This window comes from Nilaparvata lugens, chromosome 13, assembly GCF_014356525.2.
Source record: "Nilaparvata lugens isolate BPH chromosome 13, ASM1435652v1, whole genome shotgun sequence".
Lineage (NCBI taxonomy): Eukaryota > Metazoa > Arthropoda > Insecta > Hemiptera > Delphacidae > Nilaparvata > Nilaparvata lugens.
In genome coordinates this window covers 252,944-258,943 of record NC_052516.1, presented here as the reverse complement: position 1 = coordinate 258,943, position 6,000 = coordinate 252,944, and the positions used below count along the sequence as shown (strand labels likewise).

The window sequence follows — 6,000 nt, the reverse complement described above, 5'->3', positions numbered from 1 at the left end:
GTCTTGTCCCAATGCCTTTTGAATCATAATCCTCAATTTATAAGAATAAGAAAAGTTTTTAATAATATATAAATGAATAATCAAAACATTTATTATTGAAATTTCATAATTAAAAAAATGAAAACCTGAATTCACATATTATCTGAACTAGAATATTGTTTTTAAAATGCATAATTTTGTTAGGTACGAGCAAATTGAATTGGATTGGATTTTCAAATGTACCACCATAAAGACCCCATAAAATGGCTGCTCACAACATTAGTGTCATGACCTGTATTTTGTAGACCTTGGTTTGAATCAAGGTCTATAAATACAGGTCATGACACGATCCCGTGATGCATTGCAAAATTGCCATTTAATGGGGTTCTGGTTCACCAATTTTCAAATTTATCAGTTGTTATTGTTATAGATTGAACAACACGATGTGTTATTTTGTTATATTGTTCAAGGAATATAGCTTGGCTCTGAATTGTAAAATATATCTTCCAACAAAATAATAATATTAAGATTCCAACTAGGAACTGAATTGTTGATTTTTAGATTTAATTGATTGGGAACTTTAAACGGTTTTTGAGGTTAGCCTTTTGTCCCAATGACTTATGAACAAGAATAAGAATTTCGGAAATAGGGAACATACTGGACTGTAATGAAAACATATGATTTCTTTACAGTATAGTATGCTGTAATGAGAATCATATGTTCATTTGTTCTACAAACAGCTGTTTACCGGCTTGATTTCATGCATGTAAAACAGCTGATATTGAATGACTATGAAAAAAATGAAATTAAATGCTATATGTAGCATTATACAGAGTGGTTGAAAAGTCCAAGAACGGCTGAATATTTCATACACAAATACACAAATACATAAACATAATTTGATGGTGGGGTGATTGGGGATCCTACTCAAATTGAAAATAATACTTTACTGTGACTTTAAAAATCTGGTCCGCCATCTTGGATCCACCATATTGAATGCAACTTTGATTTTTTAAATAGGAAGGTGGTCATGTGATACATGATTTTGATACGAAATCTTAAGAAAAAAAGAATGGTGAAAACCGCACATCGATATATCAAACGTTCAGAAGATATTCACATTATTAATCAATACTATTCAAAGCAGAAAGGAGAGAAAAAAGTCTGAGAACGGCTTCATATCTCATACATGAAGGTAATTTGATGTTGGGTGTGATTGGGGATACTACTCAAATTGAAAATAATACTTTACTGTGACTTTAAAAATCTGGTCCGCCATCTTGGATCCACCATATTGAATGCAACTTTGATTTTTTTAATAGGAAGGTGGTCATGCGATACATGATTTCGCTACGAAATTTCAAGAAAAAATGAATGGTGAGAACAGCATATCGATATCTCAAACCGTTTTGAAGATATTCACATTATTAATCAATATCATGCATATCAGAAATGAATAACATAAGTGGTACCGTAGACTATTGATTAATAATGTGAATATCTTCTGAACGGTTTGAGATGAGATATCGACTATTCTATTGATTAATAATGTGAATATCTTCTGAACGGTTTGAGATATCGACTATTCATTTTTTCTTGAAATTTCGTATCGAAATCATGTATTGCATGACAACCTTATCATTTAAAAAATAAAGTTGCATTCAATATGGCGGATCCAAGATGGTGAACCAGATTTTTGAAGTCATAGTAAAGTAGTATTCTCAATTTGTGAAGGATCCCCGATCACACCCACCTTGGAATTACAAACTTTCATGAGATACTGAGTCGTTCACATACTTTTTTTCTCCTTTCTGCTTTGAATAGTAGGTATTGATTAATAATGTGAATATCTCCTGATCGGTTTGAGATATCGATGTGCGGTTATCACCATTCTTTTTTCTTAAAATTTCATATCGAAATCATGTATCACATGACCACCTTATTCCTATTTAAAATAATAAAGTTGCATTCAATATGGCGGATCCAAGATGACGGACCCGATTTTTGAAGTCATAGTAAAGTAGTATTTTCAATTTTTAGTAGGATCCCCAATCACATCCACCATCAAATTAGCTTTGTGTATGAGATATTCAGCCGTTCTCGGACTTTTCACCCACTCTGTATAAATGAAACAGTCAAACCTTGATTTCCAATAAAGTCCTGCTCTGCTGGTCAGAGAAAATACCATTTTCGCATCAGCTGATATTATGAATGAATGGAAAAACTGTAGTATACCGGTAATTGTATGTAATGAACTCTTCAGCTGACTAAATGATAAATCATAACACATTTTTTTCTTATACTCTTTCAATGTTATTCTCATATCCTGATAAAGGACGAGGGAGTGAGTCAATTTTGTTGTCAAACGTACTCGACCTATAAAAAAGTTCGAAGAATAAGTGTTCAAAATTTGAAGCTGATTGGTCAATTATTTCTAAAGTTATTGTAGAATATACAAACAGACGGACAACAACTTTGGCCTTTAGTAATTCAAAAGTGAGAACTCGCTAACGCTAGTTCAATTAGGTTTCATTGATTGATTGATACAGGAATAGGTACTAAAGTTACACAATAATTGATTATTATATTTTACAATAGAGCAATATAAAATATATTTCACCACCACCTTTCCCAGAAAACATGAATTGAATATTCATGCTATGATATTTATTCTCTTGCTATGGTATTTCCATTAGGCTACCATTCTATTGTAATAAATTATCATTGATCAGATGAGGTACATATTTGCAATCTCTGAAAAATAAATTGAATTGGATGAAGTCAAGTTGTGAAAATGAATAACATTGATAAGATTGATATCAAAATAAATATTGGAATAGGGTGATGGAGAATGCAAGGGTGAATTGATGAGGTGATCAAACGTCCATGCCTACCGGCGGGATTCGAACCCGCGTCCAGGTAGCGATAGCAGACTCAAGGGTGGTACGTCTTAAGCTGGATTCGCACACAACAGTGAACAGTGAAAATATAATTCCCACAAGTTTTAATAGACTATTCCAACTCAGCCCGGCTGATTGAGTATGTATAGGAACTTATGACAATAATTATATTTTCCTACAGTTACGTTGAAAAGTGGCCATTGCTGCACTGATTACAGAACGCAAAGCATCACTTTTCCGCTCTAGTGCGGGAAAAATTTTTCTGCACTCCAGATTTGCAACATGGCAACGCAAAATACTTAGTAGGTTATATGGAGCAACAGTGCAGCAAAATCAAAATGAAGTTGGTAACAGTGACTGGGCTGCTATAGTGAGAGAGGTGCAACGAAGGACAACACGCTAATTATTAGTATTAGATATTATAACCAAGGACAACGAGGACTTTAGGATTTTAGGATTAAGGTTTTTATCAATAATAAAATTACACAGAAAAACATTTGATGCATTTCAGGCAATTTTACCCATAATTACCCACTTTTCATATTCAATGGTAACTGTAGGAAAAACTTAATGTGAAATACGTGCGCAAAGTTCCTCTGCTGCACTCAAGAAACCATTCCGCCCTCGCCTGTTTCGGTGCAGCAAACTGTCACTTTGCGCACTAGTTGCACAAATAACTATTTCACTCTCACTGTTGTGTGCCAATCTATAAGACGAACTTATATGACATGATTAACTACTACATTTTCACTACACTGTGAAAATAGTGATATTGTGCGAATCTAGCTTTAGTCGTCTTGGCTATCCTGAATCAGTAATAATCTACTATATAGAATGCAGTGATATGGTAACGCAGAGAATCGAAAAAAACTGTGATCCAATATTTTCCACTAACTTCACTAGTAGTTATGTGAACAGTAGACCTCGCGCTGTTATTAACCGCAGCCTCCTCTTATACTGTCCATCATTCAGAGTAAATCCTGTCTGTATGTCATGTCGGCGAGATATCGGTGTGAAAACGGCTAATGGCTGTTGGGGTTGGTGTATCAAAAATGCTAACATCAAAAGCTAATCTCCTTCAAGACATACCGTACTGGCAACAGGACAGCCCGAGTTCAAAGCAGAGAAAGTTCGAGAGACAATACAATGTTATTTTAGCTATTGTAATTGCACGTGTTATTGCACGCAATCAATAGTGCATAAAAATTGCATTCGATGAGGCATGCAATTAATAGTTCACACAGCTACTGATTTTTTACCAAAAGTTACATTGAGATATTGAATTGCATGCGTCATGGCATGCAATTTATAATCTACTCGACAGCTGATTTATGATGAATAATTCTAGTCTGATTTTAATCTCGTAATATTGGCGTATGGAAGAGGCTCCTTTTTCTTTTTATATTATTATCCTTGAAATGCAAAGTTTCCAAAAACCTTGTGTATACGTCGACGCGCAATTTAAAAAGGAACATTCCCGTCAAATTTTATGAAAATCTATTACCGCGTTTCGCCGTAAATGCGCAACATATAAACATTTGAAAATGTATAAACATGAAGAGAAATGCCAAACCGTCGACTTGAATTTTAGACCTCATTTCGCTCGGTCAATAACGTTAATCTCACTATAGCTAAATAATAGGTATCTTTCGGGAGACAACTTTGATTGAACAAGCTGAGTTCCGCCTAATGTTTCTGTTTCAGTAGCATACTGTTGAAATTGAACATTTTTATAAATATATGTTTTTTTTCGAATAACACTAATCGGTGCATGCAGTAGCCCAATGTTTTCAGAAAAGTACCTTCTCTACCCGCCTCGTCATGAGGGTAGCGAGGGTACCTAACCTAACCCAACCTCGCAATTCCGACGTCAGATCTGTGTTTAGTTTCTTGACAAGTGCAAATAAATGTTGGACCATCTATAATAATGGTAGGCTTCTCTTTTACGGGCCAGCTTTAGGAACTATAACATTATACAAAGAAGGTTCTACATACCATGGATTGTGTATTCTTGTTTGGGAAACTGATTAGCATCAAGTTGCAGAGTTTCACAAAGGTCTTCCCTGGAAACTTTTTGTTTTCTTGGAAATTTTTTCCTTACATCATTCATTCTGGTTCTGGAAATGAAGATCATCATTATCATCACCAGGATTTACTTATTACTTATTAATAGTATCCTAAGTCACAAGGACGGGAAGGGCCGTTTTGCAGGCGAGAATGATGTTTCTAGTAAAGGCGTTAGCTGAGACTAGAATTTCATTCGAGCACTGCAAAAGACATTCACGTCCAAGTAACTTACACTATTTTTTGTCATAATAATCTAGAAAAGAATAATTGGGAATCAGAAAACATTACCTGCTTGTGCTGACATTAGGCTACTACATGCATTCTATAAACATAACCTAGTTTACAAGTTTAGAATCAGGAATTTCTTGATTGTGGTTGACAAAACATCCACCTAGAGCACTTAAAGGCGGCAGTTTTGCTGTTCCAAGTTTGAAACTAGGAAACATACTCGACTGTAAAGAAAACATATGATATATCATAGTATAGCAAAGACCTTAAAGATGCAGACCTTATCTCTTTAAGGTATTTGCAGTATAGTATGCTGTAATAAGAATCATATGTTAATTTGTTCTACAATCAGCTATTTACCGGCTTGATTTCATGGATGTAAAACAGCTGAAATTGAATGACTATGACAAAAAATAATTAGTAATATCACTTATAGGTATGACTATCCAGTAGGTATGAAAACAGCAATTATTATTGATCAATGAGTGTTTTTTTAACACGTATATTAATGTTACTGTGTTATTGTAAAATGTATTTGGTAATGAAGCTTTACAAAACCCTTTAGGAAATCTGCAGGTTTAATATACTTAGTTATAGAGTAGTAGAATATAGGTACAGGCTTAGTAAAAATTATATGGAAAAAGCTTAACATATTTTTTTAAAGATATTTGATGATAGGTCTAATTGGGGAACCTATTCGAATTGAAAAACGAATTTTCTGTCATCTCTAAATTTTGGCCCGCCATCTTGAATACAACTTTTTTTTTTTAATGGCAAGGTGGTGGTGGTAATCTATAATATTATAGATGGACGAATTTTTATGAAA

The 6,000-nt window shown here is 34.0% G+C and overlaps 1 protein-coding gene across 5 annotated transcripts in view; it reads right to left on the bottom strand.

Annotated features, from left to right (window-relative positions):
• Nucleotides 1-2,455: 2,455 nt before the first annotated feature.
• The window catches only part of LOC120354085, a 50,354-nt gene continuing 46,809 nt past the window's right edge, over nt 2,456-6,000 (bottom strand). For 4 of the 5 annotated variants that reach the window (XM_039440315.1, XM_039440318.1, XM_039440316.1 and 1 more), the window contains 2 exons: nt 4,875-4,996; nt 2,456-2,733 (listed from right to left, as the gene is read on the bottom strand). In XM_039440315.1, coding sequence (XP_039296249.1) covers nt 2,708-2,733; nt 4,875-4,996 — 148 coding nt within the window. In that variant the 3' untranslated portion in view covers nt 2,456-2,707. The remainder of the gene's footprint in view (nt 2,734-4,874; nt 4,997-6,000) is intronic. The other variant, XR_005572822.1, reaches the window with a different exon arrangement.